Below are 26,004 nucleotides of genomic sequence, written 5' to 3'. Positions count from 1 at the left end.
AGGCCGGGACAAACAAGGATAAGAACGTTGCAGGGCCGTGACAGGTTAACTGGCAGAAAAGTCAAAATTTCAATTTGCAATCCGTCCCGATAGTCACATGAATGGACATAATTCTCAGTGACATGACGGGAAACACTGCAGGGTGAAAACTGAGCCTAATTGCTGCTTCTAGTGTGGATGATAAAATGAGTCTCCAAATGAAAGGCAGGACGTGCATTATGTCAAACCGCGATGCCTTAAAAAAAAAAAAAAAATTGTCAAGTCCAAAGCACCATCGCAAGCAAAACGACTCTCTCCGGTTGAAAGCCGCTGAAATTTCAATCCGACAAGTTTCCGCTATTCACATTTTGACATGTCAGTGCTCCCGCTCGCCGCCGAGCATCATCATGAAACCCTATAAATAAAGGAGCGCATTAATAAATAAATGACAGCGCAAAGACGATTGAACAGGACCGGCGATCACGTGAGACGGCGTTCTGCTCTGCGCTTCAAACGCCTCCCCCACGCCTCAGAGACTCCGTCGCAAAGTATGCAGTCAGCAGAGTCACTGACAGGCACACAGCGGGCCTGCAGCCGCAGCAAACACACTCACATCTAACGCAAACACACACTAACCTATGGGGACTGTCGCGCTCCCGACACACACACTCATGTCTTTTTTTTTTTTTGCGTCCATCTCTCTCTTTCTCGCTCTCTCTCACTCTCCCTCTTTCTCTCTCTCATTCTGCTAAGGGCTACTGACAGGTGGATACCAGCTCATTCTGCTGTGGTGGAGTGTGGGATGGCTGTTTAGCTGCTCCTCATGGCTGCGTTGTGTTGCTTTATGTTGACTTGTGCAGCCTGTTCCCCAGGTCTCATCCCTTAATCTGCCGACCATAAGGTATTATACTGTAGCCGGAGGGCTGAGCCTGTTTGCCATAGGTGCAGGTCCCGGCAGAGTTAACCTGGATCAATATCAACGACGCGCCGCGCGACGTTACGCAAGCCATCAAACTGCCCGTCTAGCCGTCTGGTATTACTACTCGCTCCGACAAACAAACAAACACACACGTACATGCGCACATGCAAAAACACACATATAGGTGTCAAATTTTTAATTTGCAATTCTGAAGCGCACTTTGTCAAAATAAGATTTTTTTTGAACTGAATTTAAATATATGTTGTTATATGGTGACTTGAAACCAGAGCGGGCGTTTTACGGCCCGCCAAATTTCCTACTGTTATTTATTATTGTTATGTTTTACTTGAAACTCTGGCACAACAATTTCGGGATAAATAAAGTTGTTCTTATTCTTATTCCTATTTTAATGAAGTATTTTCAATCAATATTGAATTTAGAAACCTTACTTTGTTTTTTGTTTTTTTTTTCCATTTTGTATGGATGATTATATACAAAATAATGCCAGTAATAATAAATTGAAAAATTTTTAAATAACAATTTTCATTTTGTTCAATTTACATGATGCCTGGTTGCCCCGTGCATAAAAATCAAATAAGAAAAGTGGCCAACCAGCCAAAATAATTTCCCGCCTCTGCTCTGAACGTATATTCATTCTCTAATCGTCGCTACATGCAATTCACGATCCTCAGTGCTCACATGTTGAGTTGGATCTGCTTTACCGAAATGCATTTTACTCTCTGCCCTTTCTCTTTCTCTCTCCCTCTCACTATGTAGCTCAACCAGACATTATCTTTCCTAAGAGAGCGAAAACAAAACCATTCGAGTTATATTTACATAGACGCGTGACTCATTAGGCTGAATTATCGCGCCCCCATGGATTTGCATAACTGCAGGGGGTTCAGTGACCTCGCTAGTGGATGTAGCTCAAAAAATAATAATGTTATATTTGATCTATTAACAAAAATTCTAAAAAATGATGTCATTGCAAAATGCAACACCTGGTAAAAATATAGGGGACATCATATGAAAAACACAAAGAAAAAAAGCTTGACCAGAAAATCAGCAATAAAATAAGCTGAAATTTGCCACAATCACTGAGAAATTAGCCAAAAATTACCAAGAAAATTAGCAAAAAATAAAGACGACAGTGTATTTTTTCGTCCTCTAATATTTCATTTTAACGCCTTGCTTTACAAAAATGCAGCACCTCGGTAAGGGGCGGGGGCATCATATAGCAAAAAAAATAAAATAAAAAAAAGATTTAAGGATGACCAGATAATCAGCAATAAAATAACCTGAAATGTGGTACAATCACTGCAAAACTAGCCAAAGAGGACATAAAAATTAGCAAAAATGACACCTTCTCCCCCCAAGAAAAAGAAAAGCACAAAAACTAAAGATGACAGTGTGTTTTTTTTATCGTCTATACAAATGGCGTCTGCAGCCAGTGGACATACAGCACGTGTGTTGACATTTGAGATCATGTCAGGAGATAAATATGTGACCGAAGGGATTTGTTTGCCCCGAGTTCTGACTGACAGGCTCCTGCATTACACGTCGCCGGTCGTCTCAAACGCAGAGATTGCTGGTCTCGGTGGCGATTTCGGCTTCGGGTTCGCTAGATGCGAAAATACCGCTGCTTCTTCTCTTGCTTTTCTCAAATCACTATGTTCGAGTTGCTTGTTTGTTTGTTTTTCTAGATACAGCAGCGTTTTCAGAGGCGTCCTCGCGGTTTCACAAACAAGCGTTGTGTTCATATGCATTCGCTCATTCATGAAATGAATGAATCTGTCAATTATGAATGAAAGCACCGCAAACGGGGAGATGCATTCGATAATACGTGCGGAATAAAAATTCTGCAAACTGTGCTGCAGGGTGAGGGGGGGGTGGGGGTCTTTGTTGCCTCGAGCGGGAAAACAAGAGGTAAAAGAGAAATACGGACGAGTCGGTCATTGTGTGACGGTTCGATCATTTATTGCCGAAGCGCGATGACACGGAAGACGAGGGATTTCGGGGGTCCTCGGCGTCCGTGGCCACGGCGGCTTCCCTTTAAATCCGATCCCGATTCAGACGGACCATTAAAATTCAGCCTGCGATGGAAAACCTTGATTTTCCAAGTGTGCAGGTAATAGTCAGGATTATAATTTCATCACATATTTATCGTTTGTTTTTCCTATTTCTAAAGGTCAGACCGGCCGTGATTTTAAATAAATATGAACTCAAAAGCTAACGGCTACCAAACATAGCATTTTAAGACATTCTGGACAATATATGAGTAATCTTTATGTTATTGCGTTGAATTCTATGTATATAAAGATGCAATATTTTTCTGATGTTCGAAAACACATATCAAATTTAGTTTTTGCTACGAATTTTCACAAGCAACCCCTGGGAAAAAAAAAAAAAAAAGCAATGCCGTCTGTGTCAAATATTTCCCCGAACGTCACCGTTTATCTGCAGGGAGCAATAGAAATTCCACAGAGCTCTGCCTGGCAAACCGCAGCCACAAGCGCAATCGTACAGCTGAAAATCAGCGGGTGACGGGAGTTAACCGGTGCTATGTGGGCTTTATACCGAATCCCGGTGCGGGCGGGTATGCAGCCTGCCAGCCTCAGCTCAGGGCAAACAACAGACAAACCGGATAAAACAACAACTTTGAAATTAGCGACCATTATTCCCACGCGGCCCCGGACTGAGGTACGGCTGATTCTCTTTTTACTCCGTTTATACTCATTCACAGACACAAACACGAGCGAGCACGGCCATGTTCTCGCCCCTCCTCCGCCCGACGGGAAGTTCCTACGAAAGAATAACACACAGTGACAAGCAGGAGGTGCGTGAAGACTCATCCTCCAAGATGCAGAAACACTGACGCGAACGGTCAAGAAGCGGCTCCCGGATAGCGTCGCCGCGGAGTCGCTGGGGCCGAACAAAGCTTTTGAGACTCAGAATAGTGCACGCTGCGTTTGTCAAACATCGGATTCGGAGCGAGAGCGGAGCAGAGACTCCGCCCGGGCGTGAAGCATCCGCAGTCTGACACCTGCACGCCGTTCGGCATAAGCTCCATTCCGCTTCGCCGTTCAGCTCGGCCCTTTTACAGACTCGAAAATAGGTAATGGATAAAACTAAATTTATTCTGACAGTTTGGGGAAACTACGCCCGTCTATGTTCCCGAACTGGATATCGCTCGTGCTCTCGCAAGGGTTTCCCCGGGATTTATTTCCGGAACGATTGATTAGCGTGAAATATAATCACCGATACTGAAGGATCTAGTTTTTCCTTCGTAATAACAAATGAACCGCGTGTATCTGGATTCAGCTCTGGATTATTTCAGTGTCAACACTCGGTGCTACCTCGTGATCTTGAGCCACCGCAACGACCGCACTTCTGAAATTCTATCACTTCTCATGATTGCGCTTGACCGAGCATGAATCTCTCAGCGAAAGGTCCTCGGGAAAATCAATGTCCGCACAGAAAAAAGGTCCAGGCGTTAGATTTGATTCTCCGATAGGAAAACGATGACGATTATTTCAAATCCGTCCGCTTTCCCCGTTTTTCTCCCCTGTTTCGTTAAATACTGGTGTTCACGGTTTGATATAATGACCGAGGAACCCGAGAAGCTCATCGTGAGTAAACTGGAAGCGGTTTGACAAGAGGGATTGCAAAACCTCAACCGGAGGCGCGTTGATGCTGCAACCAACAGTAAAGGGAAGAAACCCTCGAAATACATCCTGTACGGACTTTAGTTTTCGCTCGCCGGCTCAGCTTGCAGCTTTGCCATCTCCTAAAACAAGCGCGGCAAACACGGACCAAGAGCAGATAAACACAAAACCTAACGACGACCATCTTTTCGTGGATTTCAAAGCTTGGACAAGTTCATTCATCAAGAAAAGGGAGAAAAAAAAAACACAGAAATCCGCCGCCCAGTTAGAGACGGGCGCTGGATCCAAAAAGTCGACTGAAAAAAATCTGCACGCCAAATAAAATCCTCTAAAAATAAAGATAATTTATTCTACATTGAACACATATAACAAACGTGATACCGTGGAGTCGTTTTTAACACATTAATACATTTAATGCATTTCCGGTAAGCATCTGTGGAAGAGCCTATGTTTGCAAGAACACGTTTTTTTGTATTATACTCTACGTAGAATAAATTATCTTTATTTTTCGAGCTTGTTTTGGTGCGCAGATACGGTCGTAAACAAGTAGGTGCCCCAAGGCAGCCGGTTAAAACGTTGAAATGTAAAATGTAAATAACACTCGACTCATTGTCCTGTGTGTGTTTCACGAACTGCGCCGATCATTTTCAGAACCGCTTCTCCGACCGATCGTCATCTGTTCGGTACGAAAACCCGATCGCTTTTCAACCCGTAAAGCCGGGAATTATTCCAACACTTTGGACTTTCGGAGTCCAACCAGATTTAATCTGAGTCAAACCCTGTGTTGAAACCTGCACTCCCGCTAACAGGTGAGTCAGTGTTTGCAGATCACCTTTTACATAAATAATATATGCGATCTCACTCTCACAGATATTTAATTGAATTATTTAAGAGCAACAGTAAGTTGGGAATGCTAAGCGTTTCCCTGCCTCTCTTTGCAATTGTATGTTCACTCTTAAAATGTTCTTTTCTTACTTTTTTTTTTCCAAATAATTGCCTCCCCTCCCCCCCATCACTTATTTTCTCTCTTCTTTATTGCAGATAATTGCAGATGAATTTCAAATGTACTGATTCCGATCATTTCTTGCTATGTTTAATGCAATATGCTTTCCATTTTTTCCAGATAGCACAGATAGCACAGATAGCACAGATAGCACAGATAGCACAGATAGCACAGATAGCACAGATAGCCTCGGTCAAACGAAGGCAAATAAATACATTAAGAAAAACAACTGTGTGGTCATTTCCGGACAATAAGCCACTACTTTTTCGCTAGCGGCTAAAACAACAATGCGGCAAATTTATGTATTTTTTTCAGGCTAACGAGCTTCACTGCCGCGGAAACACTTAGCCTCGTCACGTCGGACCGATGAAATGACCGTGAAATTCTGAAGCCGTTCAATTCCGACACCGAGGAAGACGACTTTGACGGATCTCGTCCACAGGATGGACTTTTCCTCGTGTTATTTATTGTTAATCTTTTTCATCATTTCCATGCACTGTTCGGAAAGCATTTCCAGTACGTACGGGATTATTTCAAGCAAAAAATAGTTTCTGTGTAAATATCTCATGTTACAACATGGACACCTGTGGCCTATATATGCGCACATAGATTTATTTTGATATTTTTAGCCGGCGCGGCTTATATTCAGGTGTGCTCAAAAGTCCGTAAAATTACGGTACTCTACTTCAGTGCTTCGGTTTTCGTGCGCAGGAGGACGAGCGAGGTAGCCATCGGCTTGCGGTCGCGGCCTGTATTCAGGTGCGTTTATTGAAAAGACAAGATATCATTTGGTTGTAAAATTTGAAACCAAACGGGAGGAGCAGCGTCGGTTGTAGGCAACGCCTTTTAATCTTTCACATCCTCGCGAGTCGAAACACCGCCCTCCTACGGCAGCCTGTCAAAACCGAAATTCAGGGTCATAGAGCCGCCACGCATACCACGACCGAATTAACTAGTTCGCCGAAAAACAACCGAAGACGACGTCAAAGTAACACCTAAATCCAGACGCGACACCGACACCGGCGGGCATCCGCGTACTGAAATCTACCGATATATGGGGTGATCGAAAATAAACCTGACTACTGGCGAGTGACGTGCTGAAGCAGCAGAGTGAGCTCCATCACCGCGCCGTTCTAAAACATTTGTCTGAAACAGTGCGCTGTGTCAACGGTCAGCTTAACTGCTCAACTCTTCTGTGAAACCCCAGTGTGCTTGTATTTGGATGGCGGACAACCGGCGCACTGTATCCTCACACTATGTTATCTGTCTTTTTAACACCAAGTACTTTATGTGTCCAACACAAATTTCCACCGAGACAATAAAGCCCATCTTATCTCTTATCTTAAGCCATCAAGAGATTAACAAGGCGGTGGGATTATCTATATGGGACACACTGGTACAACCTGTGTGTATGTCTGTAGGGAGGGGGGTGGACAAACAGATTCGGCGTTAAATTTGCATAAAAAGCCGGTTCTGCGTTTGATAAAATGAAATAAAATAATGTGCTGGTAAGCGACCGCAGGGTGGCAGGAAGTAGAGCAGGTAGAAACACTTCACGCTTTGGTGTTTCTTCCGAATGAAAAGGAAAAAATGTGATCGCTTCTAGGTGTTTTGAACCGGACGAATAGGCCGCCTATAGATGAATTACATTATAGTGTTCCTGCCAAAACCTGAGATGATCACGGGTCACGTGATTCAAAAGTGGCTCAAATGGCATTATCCCTGTCAGACTTTAATCCTGCGGTTAAAATGGCTCCAAATCCTTCTCTGCTAAGTGAGGCAGGGGGTTTAGGATGGAAGTCGACCGGAGACGGTTCAGAGGTCTGTGTGTGTGTCGGTGCGAAGCGGGAAACAGAATACGTGAAGAAGGGAGGTTCAGAAGACGCCCGGCGCAACGGCGGCGTGTTGGAATATAATTAGATTATCCGGGGAGCTCCCGCCGAGGTGGGCCTTAATCGATGTTCGATAAATACTTGAGTGAAAATCCTCGGTTCGGGTCAATATTTCAAGTTAGGCGTTCTGAGCGTCACCGAGGAGGGGAGGCGGGAAACGCATCGACGATGGTGGAAAATCCCGACCGGGATGATTTAACATTGAGTGAACGGACCGGGAGGTTGTTTCTCTTAGTTTCTGCAGAAACTGAGAGTTAAAAGCCAATTTAGGATCAATAAACAAAAGTAAATAGAGAACAGCGTCACTAACAATCATTCCACATTGGTTCAGGCTGAACCTTAGATTGGTGCATTTGGTTCACATTCTGAGTCTCACCCTGACACAGCCGATCAGTAAATCACTTCGGAAATAGGCGCTGTCAATTCTTTCAAAACGGTAAAAAGGATATCGAGAAAAGAATTTAAAAAAAAAAATTAAAAATAAATAAAAAATAAAAAAATCGAGCAACATTTTAAGACTGAATGTTTAAGGCCAACTTTGCAGAGAAGCGAAATGATGCGAAGACATTCAGAATTACAGCGACTATGAATATACACAAATAAAATGAAGATATAAATCATGAATATGTTTAAATAAATTGCTCAGCAGTTTAACAATATAGGACTGTCTCAGAAAATTAGAATATTGCGATGAAGTTCTTAATCTTCTGTAATGCAATCAAAAAAACAAAAATGTCATGCATTCTGGATTCATTACAAATTTACTGAAATATAACAAGCTTATTATTATTTTAATATTGCTGATTATGGCTTACATCTTAAGAAAAGTCAAAAATCCTCTCTCAAAATATTAGAATATCATGAAAAAGTAATTTTTGTTTTTTTAATTGCATCACATAAAGAACTTTATCACAATATTCCAATTTTCTGAGACAGTCCTGTACATGTGATATTATATATATAATAACTTTATATACATGATATGTGAGATATATAGTAATTATTTTATATATATACATATATATGAAAACATATGTTTACATACACACATGCATCCATATACATTGGCTTATTGTGTGTTTTATGAAGAAGGTAACAAGGTAAGTAAAAAGGCCACTGCACAGCCATCGTTTTCACGCTCATCAAAGTGTTGAGCGTCTCGTCCGTTACGTATCGAGTCGTTTGAATTTCCCGTTTCTACACTCATTTATTGAAGTTCCTTATTTGTCACCCGTTTATGAATGACTAAAGAGACACCGCCGAGCCAGAATCGATCCGCCAAAGAGCCGCCGGTTCGGTCGCTACTTTTGCTTCGCCTAATGATCTGATTCTAACGGAGAGCTTAAAAAAAAAAAAAAAAAATGAAAAAAGGGGCTGCTGGTTTTTGCGAGTTGTGAACAAATGGGAGAAAAAAGTGATCACGCAAAGGGAAACCACTCTGCACAGAGAAGGAGGATGGAAACACCGGTCAGGTTTAACACTGAAACCCCCTGGTTTTTATTCAGTTACGAATAAATGACTGGATACAAAAGCGGGAAAGTAAACGAGTAAATCATTTCTTACGAAGCCCTTCATTTGTCATTCATAGGACTGTATCGTTCTGCACGGTTTCCACACCGGGTGTCCAATCGTGGCGTCCGATGTTCAGACCGAACATCTCTGACGGCTCTGAGCTCTTCACACTCGCTCATACGCTGGAGCGGGAAAAGTTCAAGGAAAAAGCGCGAGGAGACGCTCAAGGGGAACGGGATTACGTATTCTGGCGTACGAAACCCGCTGAGAAATCTTGCACGTGAAACCCCCCCGCCTACGAAACACAAAAAAAAAAAAAAACAGGTGTAGATCGTCGCTAAAGTGCGCGGGGAAGAGAAAGAGAAGCGGTGCTCCGGGCGGTTCGGCTCGTTGCCACATTCACGGTGACTTTTGGTTTCTTTTTCAGAGCTCCGTCGCTTTCCTTTCCACATTTTAAGCAACTTTTGCTTTCATTTTGACGTCCGAACGCTCCTCTTTCACCTTCACCTTCTGTGAACCATCAAAGCCGCATTTTGTTTTTCAACCTCGGACTGAATCGAACACAATTTATATGAAAAGAGAAAGTTATCTGATGTTATTCATCGCTGATATTGTTACCATCTTATTCAGCGAGTGCAGTTCATAACTGAGAAGATTAAACAACTAAAAGAGATGATAATGTGTTCTTATCATGGAATCATTATTTGAATATCCAAAGAGCCCTTTTACACGGATGAGAGAAAATACTTTTTGGTCGTATCTCCTGGATTTTACTTGACTTCAACTGAATTTGATTATTGTTCGGATTTTGATTTTTTTTTAATGCAAAAAATAACGAAATTTCATTGGCAGTGACAGAATACTGGCATTTTGTTATGAAAAATAAATAAAGCAAAATGGTGCGAGGACATTAAGAATTATAGTAGCTATGAATGTACACAAATAAAATGAAGATATAAATCATGAATATGTTTAAATAAATTGCACAACAGTTTAACTATACAGGACTGTCTCAGAAAATTAGAATATTGCAATAAAGTTCTTTATCTTCTGTAATGCAATTACAAAAGCAAGCATGTCATACATTCTGGATTCATTACAAATCAACTGAAATATTGCAAGCCTTTTATTATTTTAATATTGCTGATTATGGCTTACATCTTAAGAAAACTCAAAAATCCTATCTCAAAATATTAGAATATCACGAAAAAGTATTTTCCGTTTTTTCAATTGCATTACAGAAGATAAAGAACGTTATCACAATATTCTAATTTTCCGAGATGGTCCTGTATGTTTGAATATATTGCACAGGCAGAACCTGGGTGTGATTTGAGTTACATCATTAACTGTCAGCAAACTAAGTACAAATAATCCCCGGTGTGTCCTGTTGTTGATGCAACTTTAACTTTAGGGAAAGAATCTTTGTCTCTTATTTTTTTTTTTATTGACAAAGGGAGTCAAACCGTGGCCGTGCCCGAAAGGAGAAACAAAGGTCAGGAAGTTTTGAGGCCGTTCACGCGCCATATCCTTTTCACGGGTAAAGTTTGGGAGATAGAAGACGTGAGACGGTATGTGGAACACCTCCTCAGATCTTAAATTTAGTAAAGCCAAGATGGGATGTTGCAAATTGTTCCGGATATCCATTGTCATGTCACGTCATGTTTATGCACAAAAATGCATGATTTTGCATGTTACCACATTACATAGTAAAGACTGGAGATCTAAGATTTACCTGTTTTTGTTAAGACTGCGTGTTTTTTGTCCGCACTGAGTGGATACACAAATAAATTCTTGCTTTTGTTAGCTTTGCGAAAGCGCGTATTGTTCAGATACAAGAGGCGATGACATCACACACACACACACACACACAAGAAGGAGGGAGGACGTTATTCGAAATGCAACAAAAAGGAAACGCGTTGTGCATTTCATGCGCGTGATGGCGTGAGGTCAAAAGAAATGACGTAGGACTTCATGGTTTTTTGATATAATCCATGTTATTCATCAGCTCTCCTCCACACAGAAACACCAAAACAAACCAGCAAGTATTTACAGGCCAGCTGCTTTCATCATTCCAGGGAGAAAACACACCAGGGTCGACTTTGAAAACCCGCCGGTTTGTTCTTTACGACGGCTGCTATGACACCACGAGAAGGACAGCGATATCTGGCCGTGTCACGAAAACAAAATGCTAATGAGGTCGCATCCGTCGCAATGTCAGCGGCCAAACGGTTAAACGCCGAGGAACGGAGGAAACCAGGGATGCCTTCACGCCGCCGTCTCCCGGACCGCGTGTCCTTCATGTTTTGGGGGACCAAAAAAAACACATTATTCCATTTAAAGCTGATGCACCGCTCTGGTACGGTAGATCAAGAAGCTGGAGGATTTCAGATACTTGGGGTCAACAGTCCAGAGCGTAGGAGAGTGTGGAAAAGAGGTGAAGAGACGGGTCCAAGCAGGTTGGAATGGGTGGAGAAAAGTGTCAGGGGTTCGAAGAGATAGACGACTTTCAGCCAGAAGAAAAGGAAAGGTGTACAAGACAGTGGTGAGACCAGCGATGATGTTTGGACTAGAAACTGTTCCAATGACCAAAAGACAGCAGGCAGAACGAGAGGTTGCAGAGATGAAGATGTTGAGGTTCTCTTTGGGAGTGACCAGGATGGAGAGGATCAGGAATGAGTCTATCAGAGGAACAGCACATGTTAGATGTTTTGGAGAGAAGCTCAGAGAAGCCAGACTGAGATGGTTGGGTCATGGACAGAGGAGGGATAGAGAATATATTGGTAGACGGATGCTGGAGTTGGAGCTGCCAGGCAAGAGGTCTGGAGGAAGACCAAAGAGAAGATTTATGGACATAGTGAGAGAAGATATGAAGGTAGTTGGTGTGAGAGAGGAGGATCCAGAGAACAGGGTTAGATGGAGAAAGTGGACTCGCTGTGGCGACACCTGAAGGGAAAAGCCCAAAGAAGAAGAAGAAGAAGAAGAAGAAGAAGAAGAAGAAGAAGAAGAAGAAGAAGAAGAAGAAGCGCCGCTCTGGTACGGTCGAGGTTCAGGGGGTTGTAAATAAATAAACTACAGTCCCCTCTACATTCATAGAAACCACATTGTGAGTGTGTGTAGGGCAAACATCGCGACATTTGAGGTAGACGCGGGACGCAGAGGAGGAAGTAACGTTGCGGAAAACCCTCCAAGAACGCCCCGAGGCGTGCAGACTTTGGACGCGCTCATCCATCAAAGATCAAGACTATTGCACTTGACAACAACAAACACGAGTCCTGTTGAATGGGAGTTTTCCACGCGTGTCGCGCATTTGATGTATCGCTCTCGTCGACATCAAACTGGTCTTTGAAGCTTGTCATTCTATATCTCTGTAATTTATTCTCCCCGAACATCAAGCAACTGGAAACCCTGCCGCCTGAAGTCACTCCTTGCACCACTTAAAACAAAATCATCATAGCAACCGTCCCTGCAATGAACTGCTGCCTCCCACTTGGGGGAATGGCAGCGACGCAGGCACGTTATGATACAAACACACACACACACACACACAAGACGTCTACTGTATTCTTAAAGAATGCCAAGAGGAGTAACCACAACTCTACTAAGAATAAACTGCCTGTCTCCGTCACACTATCTGATAGGGTGGCTCACATTCAGCTTACAGTACATAACATACAGTTATACGCTATTTACACCCACTCACGCTAACACCCAGCTGGCTTCATTCTGCGCCGCCACGCTGTGCCAGGAAGGAGTGACATTGTGGAGGGACAGGAAAAGGGAGGGGAGGGGCAGACAATGCATGCAATCTAGATGTGATATTCTGACACAAAACAAGCACATGTGTGCGGCGGGGTGGGGGTGGAGGGCGCCGAGCGCCGAATGCTGCAGAGGAAAGAGGGTGTGACGCTCCCTCGAGCGAGGAGGTGAGCTGCAGCTTCGCCTTTCGATGAAAATGAAGCGCGGATGGAGCCGGGGTTCGGGGAAAATGTTAAAGCCTCGCGTTCGGCATGAAATATTCACCGACCCCGGTGAGCCGGGGATGGTCCGTGTTTCTGGCCTTGGAGGTTTTTTTTTCGGGTGCCCTCGCTCTCTTTCGGTTTTAATTGGATCCCTGTCTGGGAGTTTAACTTGACAAAGATGTGGAAAGCGTCCGTCGTCGACGTCGGGTCGTTTGCATTCAGGAGGAAGCGTTGCCGCGAGGCCGTCCCGCGCGTCGGACGACCGCCGATCCGGTTATTAAATACGATATAGGTAGAAGTCAATGCCGAGAACACGCTTTCCCGATGGATCGATAAATTTACCGGTTTCCTAGCAACTTGCGATTACGTTTTTTCCGACGCGGCGTTCTTCCTTAAAACATAATGGGGACCTATTAGCTTTAAAACAAAAAAAACAAAAAAGCACCGGGCTGAGATAGCGCGCCGCTTGACTCAGCAGCCATTACAGCAGGATCCAGAGGAACCTGCCGTGGGGCTCAGTGATTGAACACATAAAAATAATCAATTCTTTTCATCCTGGGAAATATTATCAAACAGTCAGCAGGATAGCCATCATGAGCAAACTGTTTTTTTTTCCATATTCTGCTCTAATTGTGCAGTTCTGCAGAATCTGTGTGAAAATAACCCGTGTTTCTCCCTCAGATCTGAATTTGTGGTTATAAAATCACGCGTCCGGATTGACATTTTATTTTCTTTCGCCCTCCCTCTCTCTCGTCTTTCACATACATGCTCCGTCTCTCGGGCCGGGGAACGACTGCGCTGGCGTGTCTGCGGTTATTTGACAAAGAAGCCGACGGAAGCGTCCCGCTCCCCCGTACCTGCCTGGCCCGAATACCAGATCCATCTCCGGGGCTCGGCGGATCGCGGCCGGGAGCGTGCACGGCAGCATAAAATCAAACAGACCTCACGGCGCATCGCAGTAAACTTCACCGCAACTAGAAGCGCTCCTGCAAGATGGGGGCTTCCTCAAGGAGGGGTCGCAAATTGTAAAAAAAATAAAAATAAAAATAAAAATTAAATTATAAAAAAAAATGAAAAATTAATTATAAAAAAAAATAAAAAAATAAAAAAGAGATTTCACAAGAATTGTCGTAAGGAATTAAAATCAATACGCAACCCAAAAATCATCAAGATTTTTTTTTTTTTTGTGTGTATTTTCAACTTTAAGCAAGCAACCTCCACGCTGCGTCAAACGTTTGCATGGAACTCACTGCAAAACCTAGGAGGACGAGTTCCGTGTTCAAGCAAGAAAAGACGTGGAAATCAGACGAAATTCACAGTCTCTGCGACAAAAGTAAATAAAAGCAGGTATGAGGAAAAGGGGATCAGACTGGGAGTGTGTTCGCACCATTGTTTCATGCAACAGGGTCAGAAACACCTCTGTTCACTTCAAGCGTGAACGCAAAACTGCGGGGAAATTATTCTTTTCACTGTAAAATTCATAAAACAGATTTGATAAACACCGCCAATGGATAATTGCCACACGGCGTCATTATTTTATTTTTTTTTTTTTTTTTGCTTCACCTTGTTACGACCGCATCGCAACAAAGATTCGCTTTTGCGCATTAAATAACACACCTGCCGGCGTAAAAGCTTCTTTTCTTCTTTTTATTTTTTTTTCTTTTAATCTCAATCATTTGGATGGGGAGGAAAAAAAATGCAAATTCCAAGCGCGTCGAAATTTAAGAGAAGAGGGAGGTTTTTCAGGTGCGGGCGTCTCTACCCTGCATCTCATCTGCAGCAACACAGCTGCTGCTGCTGCTGCCGCTCTCCGTGAACACAATCCAGACCGGGAGCGTCGAGCGGAGCGGCGCGAGGGACCGGGGGACAAATCCGCTCGCCGATTATAAACGCTTTAAGAAAATAAAAACGAAAGAAGAGCGCAGCCCTCTTAAAGGAGAAACGCTTGCCGGGTCCTCCCTGCAAAATGACCTGGTCTGATTCGCAAAGGGATTTCCGTGTATTTGTTTTTATTATACTTGGGGTTTTTTTGGCACCCAGAGATAAAAATAGGGATAGCGCAATGTTCTTTAGCACGAATGTCAAAACTAAATAAATGAGTGCATCTTTGGTCCAAATTTGTTGAAACCCAGCCGTCGGAGGCCCGAGGCGGACGTTCACCGGAAGGATATCTGACACGGCAAGTTCTCCTCAATATATGTTTTTGGTTTTCGAAATCACGACTGTTCCTGAATCGCAAGCTCTGTAGCTGCTTACTCATTTTTTTCCGTATTGGTTTCTTCTTTTTAGGGGACCCGTCGCTGGTATTTTTCACATAAACCCCAAAACATACACGAGGAGCCTCTGCTCATCACTTTTTCTAACTGTCAGAAGTGAATTTTCAAAAATGGACGCATAAAAGACTCGGTGTTTCTATGGATTGGACAAAAAAACTACAATGTTAACTGTAAAACAGTCAGGGAGCAAATACATATCTATCTATCTATACATATATATATATATATATATAGATAGATAGATAGATAGATAGATAGATAGATAGATAGATAGATAGATAGATAGATAGATAGATAGAGATATATGTATATAATAATAAGTAAATCATTTCAATAATCGCCAAAGTTTTTCCAATTTCTTCATAAAACACAAAAAACTGAGCCATTATAAAAGAGTTGCAAAAAACAAATCTTTTTGTCAAAAAATGACATAGGCGATAATTTTAAGAAGTTGACTTTATATAAATGACATGTATAATATAGAGAGAGAGCAAGAGAGAGCATATATATATATATATATATATACATAATGGGGTGCGTATGTGTGTCAATATGTAAACACACATACATACGTATATACACATATATATAAATATATACAGACACATGTACATACATATATATTTAAAAACATCAGCGTGCTACTGTTCACTACAGCCTAGCGCTTTAGCCCCTTGCAAACTTCCTATAAAAAACATAAATATATCCCTCTGGAAAATGTAAGAACAACAGTCTTACTGCAGGGAGTTTTTCTCGCAGCCAAAAAATGCTGCATCGGTATTATTCAGGTGAACCCACTAAACTGCTGAGCACGAGTTTAAAAGCCAAGACCAAATCCCAGTCGGGAGTCCGAAGCCCGGGCGGCTCTCGGATCGAGCCAAAGGGGTTAAAAATATACGATTTCATTTTCTGCCCGTTTGAGACCCGCGGCCAAAATTCCTTCGCGGCGCGAGCGGACCTGTTGCGTCTGCAGAGAGATGAGTAAACCAACTCCCGGCCGCCGGCAGCAATGCACGGCGTGCCGGCGGGGCCTCGGCGGGGAGGAAATGCTGCCCTCTATCAGCGGCGCTCCTTCTCCGCGGCGTGCAGGAGGAGGCTGGGGAGAACGCGCCGAGAGAGAAGGACAAGCGGCCGCGTCAGATATACACATCTTTGACTCGGCCTTTTTTCTGACTCTCCACGTCTCCGCTTCCGTCGGAGACAGTATGAAACAGAGGACGCACAATGGCCGGCTTGTGCTTCAGGTTTGTGTCAGAGGCTCGGCTGTGCGCGAGGCAAACTGTGGATGACTTGTTCCGCGGTGGGTGTGCATACATATGGAAAAGGATGGAAATGATGGCTCCGAGTGGGTTTATGAATCGGAAAAGGTCACGAAAGGGCTCAGGCTGTGACATGGACGGGCGGAGTCGGACGCGGCATCCCCCGCCCAGCTGCGCTATAAGAAAACTAAATGAAAAAATAGAGAGGAAATAGCTAAAAACTAGCTTTTTTTTTCCCTTTTTTCATATAAAATCAGCGCTCCGACCGCTGAAGGCTCCGGAATTTCAGCTCCGAACGCTCACCGGACTGCAGTCCCTGACCTGCAGCCGTGACAAGAAGGCGCTGCTCCGTCTCCCCGGGGAAATGTGTGGAAATGACGGGCTCTCTGAGTCGACTGCAGATGACAGACCGCGATATCAAACAACATCATAATCACTGCTCGTAAGAGCCGTCCGGCGGCGTGTCACGCACTTCCTACATCATCGCCGTTTCTTTGGCGCGCCGCAAAGCGCGGGACTTCGGCGTCACATTTAAGGAGACTCCGTCGACGCGAAAACAGGGGCGAGAACTGGTTTCCATGGCGACGGGGAGAGCGTTATCGCGGAAAAGACGAACGGGGCGGGGTGGCATCGATCGTTTACCGAAATCGTATGTTTTTAATGGCAATTTAAAAACGTAATTGTTAGAAATAATAATAAATTAACTTAATAAGAGCAAGATGGTCTTGGAATTTTTTGTTTCTGGTTTCTGACAAACTTTTAACATTGAAACCGTCTATATATGGGGTTTTTGTTGTTTTTTTTTTTCAAATTTTCTAACGATTTTTTTCTTTTTTGCCTTATCAACCTTAGATGACAGATTTAGGGGATTTAAGGGGAGGACGATGAGCACTTTGCCGATCGCTTAAAAATCAGCCATAAAAGACCGAAAAGTCGGCTTTAAATGCCAAAAAAAGGAAGGAAGAAATTAATCATCGGACTTAAAAAGATCACAGGGAGAAACCCACATCTGCACGGAGTTGACCTAAAATATTGATAAGTTTAAAAATATATATTGCTTATAACAAATATCTATTTGATAAGCATGACAAAAATCATATTAAAGTTGGATCGGGCCCGTCGTCCACGTGCGAGCAACATTTTCGGGCCTCGTTGCGACACCAGGAGTCACAAACCTCTGAAAACTTTGTTTTAATATCCCAACGGTTAAAATATTATTTTCATTTTAACAACATTTTATATCAAACCCACTGGGACTTTTGAAAAGCGGAAACTAGATTCTGTGGAAACTTTTTTTTTTTTCTCTCATTTTCAGCAGTTCCTGTCCTTTTGCAGACATTTATTTCTCGTTTTCATGACCCGGTTTTCACACAGGCTGGAAACCAAATTAAGTAATTGTTGCTTTTAAATTGCTGGGAGATTGTGGAGCCATCCTTATTAATTTTTAGCGCATTTTAAACAGCCTTTCGACAAGTTCCTGTTTCATCTCGGGCCTTTTTCAAACACAGTTACATTCGGAGGGGTTTTCAGAAAACTTCTCTCTTCTTTTCAGGACTTTGTTTTTTGATTAGATTGAAGGCGAATTCTTGATAATAACTTGCATTTTTTTCCTGGATGTTCCAGGAGATGTAATGATCATTTTAACAACTTTTCAGGACCACGCTATATTATCCTGAATATTTCAAGTTTCCTTCATTTTAAATGACAGGAAACTCTTTCTTTAATGTTTTGTTAGTTTTTCTAGAATTATCAACACATTTTCAAGTTGCATTCATGTGTTTTCAGGTCATTTAAAGTTACTGAACTTTTTTTTTTTTTAAATTCCCAACTGGGGATCATATAAGGCTAATTTTAAGGTAAAATGTGTGCTTTTTTCAGGTGTTTTTTTTTTTAATCTAGTTTAGATTTCTCAAGAATAAACTGAAAGTTTTAGCGGCCTCCGCGGTGGCCCGTGTAAATTAGAAATAAAGCTTTAAACAATTTTCCAACACGGTTACCGAAAACTTTTCTCCTCCTCTCTAATTTCCCATGTCCGGAAAATTGCTCGGCTGTTTCCGGGCTTTTCAGGTGCCTGGAATCCTAAGAGAGGAGGGTCGGAGACTTTTAACCGTCTTGGGAGTTTAAAAAAAAAAAAAAAAACGGAGCGCAAAGAGGGGACTCAAACGTGCCGTGGACTCGGAAGACCTTCAGGATCCTCGTAAAAAAAACGGACGTCGGGCAACCGGCGCACCGAGACGCGATTGGCCGACGTACGAATCGTACAGTCCGACTCACTCGGTATCGCGTTTCGATTGGCTCTGGGGGCCGGCTTTCCGGCTTTCCGGCTTTCCGGCTTTCGCCGCGCGCACTTCACCTGTCGCAGACCCATCGCCGGCTCCACGGCGGAGGCTTCTATCGGACAAGGTCACAGTTTGCCTGTGTGAGAGAAGCCACCTGCTGCCCGCCCTCCCCCTCCGAGCAACACTGGCACACACAGGGCCGAGGAGCACTTTACATCCAGATGGGATTCCCCGCAGCCTTTTCCGTCTCTCTGGCGTCGTCCCTGAGTCGCGAATATGTCTAAGTGTGCAAACTCTGCTCCCCACACACACACACACACACACACACGTCGGAGATACCGACATGGAAAAGGAGAGACGGAGCAGCTGCATCGCCCTCTCACTAAAAAAAGAAAACAGAACTTAGGTACAAGCTACGCTATTCATAAACATGATTTACAATTCATGAAATATTCACAGGGAGCACGATTATCAATTCATCAGACCGCGCTCGGCAAAAACTGCATCCCCGAGAATCTGCTCAAAACAAAAGTCTAACAAAAAGCGAGCGGAGGAAGGATCCGCGGCGGATCGCCGAGATAAATCTCCCGTTCTGCGCAAACTGACTTCCACCAGGATTTGTAAATACGGAATCGACCGGAAAGTTTCTCTCCGGGAGACGAACGGCTTCGTCGGATCGACCCGACCGATGCCCTCCGTCCGTGATCGACGATCGCGACGGCTGCGTTTCCTCGTGGCCGGTCTTCACGTCGCTCACGGATCTCGATCGAAACAACAGCGACGTGTAACGGATTTAAAGGAAATAATAATAATAATAATCCAGAAGAAGCGTCGTCTTCGATCCTGGTGTCGGAGCGAAGGGCGATTCTCCGCCAACTCTCGCCGACCGAGCACGTCGGCTGCTCCGATTCTGTCACTTCCCCTCAGGTGAAACCCTCGCTCTAACTTCTCCCACTCCTACAGGCAGCTGAAACCTGTTAGAGTTTTAGATTTTGGTTGACAAACGCTCAGGACTTATGAATACAGCTTAGCAAGCGTTTCAGCGCCACAGGATATTATCCAACTCTGATGCTGCACTTTGGGTGGGCTTTTTTTTTTTTTTTTTTTTTTTTATGGTGACACAATTTGATTTTGATCGAGGTCATGTCAACAAACTGAATTTATATCCAAGGCCCTCGAAGAAATCTAATGAAAAGGACTGCAAATGCAAAGAAAAGAGCCGAGCTTTCTAAAAAAAAGTCCCTGAAAAATAAAAAATGCATATCTGCGGGAGGTAACCTTGAGAATGACCAGGACGTCGGTTTAAAATCGGTAAAAAAAATAAATTAATCATTCGAGCAAATGACGAGGAAAATAAGCGGTTTTATAACTAAAAATCTCAATGATACAAACATGTACAGTATTTGCTGATTACTTTGAATAAACATTAATTTACTGCATAAAACTAAGACGGGGGGGACCTGACGAATAGCAAGACATGATCCAAACATCGAGAGAAAACCTAAAACTTGTCAAATATTCCCCTACATAGAATATGATTTTTTGAAAATGACCTAAAGATTAATAACCCGTCTGAAAACCAGAATGTCCGAAACAACTCTATTTAAAGACAACGTATTTCGGGCTTGAGGTATAAACAAGAGCGGAGTTTAACTCTCCGTGCCGGGCATCTTGACGTTCCCGAGCGTCCTGTGCGTTTCTACATCGGCGAGGAAACGAGCGCCGAACGGACGACGTTTCAAATTGAAACGGACAAGCGAAGCGGCGGCGCTCGCCGAGAGCTGATCCCCACGTTCACTGCGGCTGATAAACAAGCCGGGCGTCCGCCTTAAGCACAAGATGAGCCGCGTTCAAGTGCCGCTACTTTGTTAATCTCACTCAGAAAAACAATCGCCGCGCTTTCCACACATCCAAGCCCGTGCGGAGTCAGCATCTCGGGGGTTATTTATCTCCGGGATGCGGCGATTGTGATGCGGCTGTAACGTATCAGCCGTGCAACAGGTCGGAGGAGGAGAATCTAAAAGGGAGCCGGCTTCAGAGCTGCTTTTAAGGGTCGGCTAAAAGGGACGCTCATCCGATCCCACAGGTCGGGTACAGACACGCGGTGAATTTAGAAGCTAGAAGCTATTTCCATTATGAGGAAACACATTTTTAAAATGCCTCCACGCGTTGAAAACACAAGGATTATATAAGACGCGGTGATGATTTAACGAGAGAGAATATGCACGGGACGATTCGAGATGACAAGACGACGGGATCTGTATTTAACGGCAGGAAATGAACGTAGCCGGGAGGCACCTCGGGCATCGGCTGCTCTCCGGCCGCAGAGCGGCGACTCCTCCACGCTGACAGGTGAAGACGGAAATTAGGAGTCAGGAGGAGGCGCGGCACCTCCTGCGATCCACCCGGCTTCCCCGGCAACCGGGATCAACTGGAAGTTTTAATGGATTCGGAGCGGATCAACCGATGGCTATCGTGTTTCGCTGTTTTGTTCCATGGTGCACGCACATCCCGACACACACACACACACACACGTGTCTACATGTGCACTGTGGTGCAATGCAGAGGTTTACACCCATGTCCTGGTTTCTGATGTTTAGCGAGAAAATATCCGCTGCCATCCGTTAACCTTCCTCAAACGGGGGATTTTTATATTTGTTTTATTTTTTTTTTTTTATGATTGCGATCACATATAAGGACGCGACAGGAAGAACAACCGCTCGTTTGCTTCGTCAAAGCAAAATTAGCCGCATAAACAAACGTGTGTAGCATTCTTGTGCTGACACCACAACAATAACACGGTCTTCACATGTTTCATATTACTCGCCGGAATCGCAGCGAGAGCCGGCTCCGGTCTCTCTGTCCTCGCAGAACGCACATCAGAAAGCCGAGCAACACTGCATATGATTTGGAAAACCCGTGTATGAATTAACATCAGGTAAGACTGTGTGCCCCGGGAGCGGCAGGGTTTGTTTTAAAGGAAAGAACAAGAAGGGAAAAACAAGCGGTTGAATATAATGGTGTGAAAAATAGGGAAAAACATCAGCAAATAAAAAAAAAAAAAAACATATGCAAAATAATTCGGAGCGAGCAAACTTTTATTTTCTTCTCAGATTAAACCGAGTCCAGACCACGTGGTTTAAAACCTCGTGAATCAAACGACCACATATAACACAGATTACTAGATAGCAAGGTCAGACGTACGCAACTTTACCGTCGAGATATTTCAAAAATGTGAACAGAAGTTGCACTCGCTTGAAAAAAATAATAACTTGGGAGTTTAGTAAGGACGGAAATCCCGACTTAATTGGTGTCAATAATTATGACAAACGAAATCGATCACAGCGATTCCTCAAATGCCCCCTGAAATGTGAATAATAATGTGAAACTGAATTTACAAAAATAAAGGATTGTAGTGATTTTTTTCTTTAACAAAACCCCTGAACATTTCACTCTTGTGTAGATCACAATGCGAGACAATCGCATCACAACAATTCTTAATTTCTAAACGTGACACCGAAGTTAAACGACATTTTTTACAAAAAGCAGGAAAACAAAATCACAGCACCGCTGCCTTTTCTCTGAGGTTCAGATATTTAAAAAGGAAAAAAAAAAAAAAAAACGGGCCCGGACCTTCTAAAGAACCAGCTCATTAGAAAGCAAAACACTATTACAAAAAACCAAATCATCAGTCGCTCATTACGCCTCTGAGAGTGGAGACAATTCAGTTGTTTATCCAGTTATACAGTCACAATGAAGACACGGCAGAGTTCGAGCACAAACCAAAAGCAGCGCCGCAAACAGAAAGTCCTGCGGCCGCGACAACCAAGAGGAGCCGGCGGGCCTGAAGGCTCGCACCTTCCTGGATTACAAAACTAATGATTGGCTCCCGTGGACACCGCAGCCCCCGAAATACCGCACACTCGGTGCACTTTTAATTATTTACGTTGTCATTCGATGACCAGAATTACAAAAAGAAATCACTTTAATAAAGGAAATGTAATTCAGAATGGAAGTTCAACGCGACACCTGGCATATTGAAATGGAAATGTTCCTATTTTGACCGCGGACTAAAATGAACAAAAGCGCATAATTCAAAAGATTAATACTGACGTTTAATTTAACCCTCCCGTTTGTGAGGATTAAACAATCCGTGACTGGATGAGAAGAAAAAAAACAAAAAAGGGATAGATGTGCATTTTCAAATATGCATATTTCCGCAATGACACGTAAACGCATCACGCGGAATCCTAACAATGTCAAACAACTGCATTCATTTTTTTTTTCTCCCCCAAACGCAAAAAAAAGGCGACATCACCTCAAAATGAAACATGCTTTTACGTTTACCCCTGTGTGTGTGTGTGTGTGTGTAACTGTGTGTGTGTGTGTAAAACGCACACCTGTACATGTGCGCCCTCGCAAACATGGCGACTTTCACGTGACGAAAACGGGAAGCGGCAGAAGAAGAAGTGGAGGAGGGCGAAGGAAGGGAGGAAGAGGGGCCCGGACGGGACGTGCGGGGGGCCCCCGCAGATCGGCGTGCAGCCACGCGAGCACGTGCACGGATCTCCCCCTCCCATCTGAGCCCGCTTATGGCCGCTCAGCGGCGGGCCATCGTGGCAGCCATTGTGAGGCTCTCCACCATGGCCATGGCCTACGTGCACGTTGGCTGGAGGAGGAGGAGGGGGGGGGGGGGGAGCTGCAGTTTGCAAACATCGGGGGCTTTAAAAAAACGACGTGGGGGGCGATCACGTGTGATTTTGGTGTTTAAAACGTATGTAGGGTGTGACTAGTGAAGGGGGGGGGGTTGCAATAAATGGTACCCTGCTCTGAAGGGAGACGCTGGAAGCCTGGATCACGTGTTTCTCCACCAGGGGCTTGAATATTTACCTTTTTGTCACGCAATGTAGTCTTATCCCCCCTCCCCGCCTCAATACACACACACACACACACACCGCCATTGGTCGTGGGGGCGGGAAAGGGGTGGATCTATACGTGCAGGGAGGATATAGGCTCCACCGCTTGCACCAATTAAAACACCATTCCACGGGTTCCAATTTTTAAATGATCATTTATGCATATATGTTTGTTTTTTCCCCCAATATGGAGGCGCTGACATGAAAGTGCATAACAAAGGTATTTCGGCCCTATCTCTCTCTCTCTCTCGCTCTCACACACACAAACACACACACTTGCACAATCTGCCCCTCACATGACACACACGTCCATAGATTCGTTGGGAGCGGCTCAGCTGATTGGTATGCGTCTCGTCGTGCACTGCGGTGTGTATGTGTGTGCACGCCAACTTTTATCGCCTACATGTTGGCCTCAAACGTGGGAGGAAGGGTAGCGGGGGAACATGCTGTGGAGCCACCCCACGATAAAGTGTGATCACGCTTTACACGCAAGTTCACGTCGTGGCTGCGAGGCTACACGTGTGCATTTGTGTGTGTGTGTGTGTGTGTGTGTGTGTGTGTGTGTGTGCTGGGGGGGGGGGACAGGCCTGGCTGCAGATCACGCGATATGGCAACAGCAGCAGCAGCAGCCAGTTTTTCCTGCAGATGTTGAGGACGAAAAAGTGCTTCTTCGCCGCTTTCTTCCTACAAACCTCCCTCCCAACGCCTGGTTTATTTAAAAAATAAATAAATACATAAAAAAATATAAAATTAAAAAAGAAATACCCCCTCCTTCACAGGAGAAAAGAAAGGGGGGCGGAATGTGCGCGCTATATTTTACGGCGGAAGCCTACAGGTCACACAGTCTTCCGTGGGGCACAGTATAGGCGTGTGTGTGTGTGTGTGTGTGAGAGAGAGGGAGAGAGTGTGTGTGCGTGTGTGTGTCAGATTGTAGGCCTACCTTAGTTTTTTGGGAACAGAGTAGTCTACCTCTATCACCTTTCCGTGTAATTCAACTTTACCTGTGGGGGCGAAATTGATAGTGTAACGTTAGCCGTGTCGTGGAAAAGGCGGTCCACGGCACAAAAGCGTCCCGGCTCGCCGCTTCACACTTTGAATCACTACACCGAGAAGGTGCGTCCCCCATTCAAACAAACCTCACGTCAAAAAAAGGTGCACACACACACACACACACACACACACACATCGGCGACGTGCAAGATGGAAAACGTCTGAGCGCGACCACAATGGTGTTAATATAGTAATGTGTATGAGTGTGTCTGTGTGTGTGACACACACACTGGCAGCCATGCCTTCCTCACAGCGCAACGGGGTTGTTTTTTTTTTTTTTTTTTTTTTTTTTTTTTGTTGTTGTTTTTTTTCTCCTCCTTGTAAATGTAACATCAAAAAGAGAAGACTAGAAGAAGTTTCCGCTGTGGAGGCGTCAGATCCCCCCCCCCCACCCCTTCCTCTTCCTCCACCCCGGGCGGGATCCAGCCGCCGCCGCCGCCGCCGCGGACGTCGCCGCCGCCGCCGCGGCCGCCGCTCCCCGGGCCGGAGGGCGCACAAACGCGGGGTCCGGTTCTCCTCCGAGTGGCCTGGCCTGGCGCAGCACGGAATTAGCGTCTCACCTCTTCGTCCCCCCCCAACCACCACCACCACCACCACCCCTTCCTCCTCTTCCCTCCTTCCTCCTCTTCCTCCCTCCTCCTCCTCCTCCTCCTCCTCCTCCTCCTCCTCCTCCTCCACCACCACCAGCGCTACTCCGCTACCTGTTTATTAGCTCTTTCCTCCGGACCCCCGTGACCCACCTCCAAGACACCTCGTAAAAACATACCCGGGCGTCGGGGGAACACGGATCTGACAAGTTTTCCGCGCTGGCACCGCGCGGCTGCCTTCAATAAAATCAAGATAAAAAATAAGTGAAAAATAATAATGCCTACCCCGGAGCATCAGACCATCCCATACATTCCAGCGTGCGAACGCAAAGTAGCGCCCCGCACTATCGGAATCCCCCCGCAAACATCGGCTGGAAATGCGTTTCGGAGGCTCGTCTTTTTTTTTTTTTTCTCTCTCTCTCTCTCTCCCCTCCTTTCCACCTCCACCACCACCGACGGGCGTTAAACCTCTCTCCCCCCCACCCGACACAACCTCCACCACCCCGATCGCCCCTGTGATCGATCATCTATCCGTTAATATTATCCTTATCATTGGAAACATTGGAAGTCTTGATCGCACACGGATGTGGTTTGCAATAACTGTCCCGAGCAATCACACACACACACGCACACACACACACACACACACACACAAACGCATGCATGTAAAGATTAAAACAATGAATAGGAGTTGGGTGGTTGTTTCGG

The 26,004-nt window shown here is 44.6% G+C and overlaps 1 protein-coding gene across 3 annotated transcripts in view; it reads right to left on the bottom strand.

Moving 5' to 3' along the window:
• The window catches only part of igf2bp2a (insulin-like growth factor 2 mRNA binding protein 2a), a 65,745-nt gene that overhangs the window by 39,143 nt on the left and 598 nt on the right, over nucleotides 1–26,004 (bottom strand). The window contains exons 1-2 of one of the 3 annotated variants that reach the window (XM_086145914.1): nucleotides 25,582–25,678; nucleotides 24,600–24,660 (exon numbers count right to left, since the gene is read on the bottom strand). In XM_086145914.1, coding sequence (XP_086002040.1) covers nucleotides 24,600–24,660; nucleotides 25,582–25,591 — 71 coding nt within the window. In that variant the 5' untranslated portion in view covers nucleotides 25,592–25,678. Of the gene's footprint in view, nucleotides 1–752; nucleotides 3,306–24,599; nucleotides 24,661–25,581; nucleotides 25,679–26,004 lie in introns of those variants that run through there. The other 2 variants (XM_086145912.1, XM_086145913.1) reach the window with 2 other exon arrangements.

Source organism: Fistularia commersonii, chromosome 4 (genome assembly GCF_037954325.1).
Source record: "Fistularia commersonii isolate RoL2024-O1a breed Wild chromosome 4, RoL_Fcom_v1.0, whole genome shotgun sequence".
In the NCBI taxonomy this organism is placed as follows: domain Eukaryota; kingdom Metazoa; phylum Chordata; class Actinopteri; order Syngnathiformes; family Fistulariidae; genus Fistularia; species Fistularia commersonii.
The sequence above is the reverse complement of the archived record's forward strand: the minus strand, read 5'-3'. Positions and strand labels throughout refer to the sequence as shown.